This window comes from Carlito syrichta, unplaced genomic scaffold (assembly GCF_000164805.1).
Source record: "Carlito syrichta isolate Samal-C Ts95f unplaced genomic scaffold, Tarsius_syrichta-2.0.1 Scaffold288419, whole genome shotgun sequence".
NCBI lineage: Eukaryota > Metazoa > Chordata > Mammalia > Primates > Tarsiidae > Carlito > Carlito syrichta.
The window spans coordinates 27,186-28,150 of NW_007232515.1; the positions used below are offsets into that span (position 1 = coordinate 27,186).

The following is a 965-nucleotide window of genomic DNA, read 5'->3' on the forward strand; positions in this document are numbered from 1 at the left end:
AGGCAATCCACTCACCTCAGCCTCCCAAAGGCGTGGGATCACAGGCTGAGCCACCAAGCCCGGCTTAACTTACAAAATCTTATATGAAAAAAGAAAATAGAGAAAGGGACCAAGCTTGGTGGCTCAGCCTGTAATCCCAGCACTTTGGGAGGCCAAGGTGAGTGTACTGCCTGAGCACGCGAGATGGCGACCAGCCCAGGCAACTTGACAAGACCTTGTCTATACAATAAATAAAAAATTAGCCAGGTGTGGTATCATGCACCTGTGGTTCTGGCTACTTGCAAGGTTGAGGTGGAAGGACTGTTGGAGTCCAGCAGGTCCACACTGGGGTGGCCGTGAGCGTGGCACTGTACTCCAGCCTGGGCAACAGAGTGAGACTCCCACTCAAAAAAAGAAAATACAGGCAGGGCATGGTGGCTCATGTCCGTAATTCTATCACTTTGGGAGGCTGAGGCGGGAGAATCGTCTGAGGCAAGGAGTTCAAGACCAGGCTAGGCAACATAATGAGGGAGACCTCATCTCTAGAAATAAACAAAGAAACAAAAAAGAAACCCCTTAGGGTCCCCTCCCACTTTGGAAGCTTTTCTGTTCTCTCAATAAATTCTGTTTTCTCAAAAAAAGAAAAGAAGAAAAAGAAAATACTTACTTGCATCAAGCATCGATTTATATTCTAAGAGTTGCTGCTTAGTCTGTGCTTTTAACCTGAAAGTACACAAAGAGAATGGAAAGTTATATATGTTTTGATTGATGTTTTACTCATGTACAATAAACCAACTCAGTATATTCAGAAGCTGATACAGCGAAATTAGTATAAGTACTTAAGTAGCACTAAATTCTTCAAATATGGCTTGATTTTATTTGAAATAAGCATAAAGAGCCGGGCTTGGTGGCTTAGCCTGTAATCCCGCGCCTTTGGGAGGCTGAGGTGAGTGAACTGCCTGAGCCCGCGGGTTCGAGACCTGCCT

The 965-nt window shown here is 45.2% G+C and overlaps 1 protein-coding gene across 1 annotated transcript in view; it reads right to left on the bottom strand.

Moving 5' to 3' along the window:
• LOC103255810 (centromere protein H-like) overlaps positions 1–965 on the bottom strand; it is a 21,814-nt gene that overhangs the window by 18,923 nt on the left and 1,926 nt on the right. The window contains exon 2 of the mRNA XM_008053758.2: positions 647–702. Coding sequence (XP_008051949.2) covers positions 647–659 — 13 coding nt within the window. The 5' untranslated portion in view covers positions 660–702. The remainder of the gene's footprint in view (positions 1–646; positions 703–965) is intronic.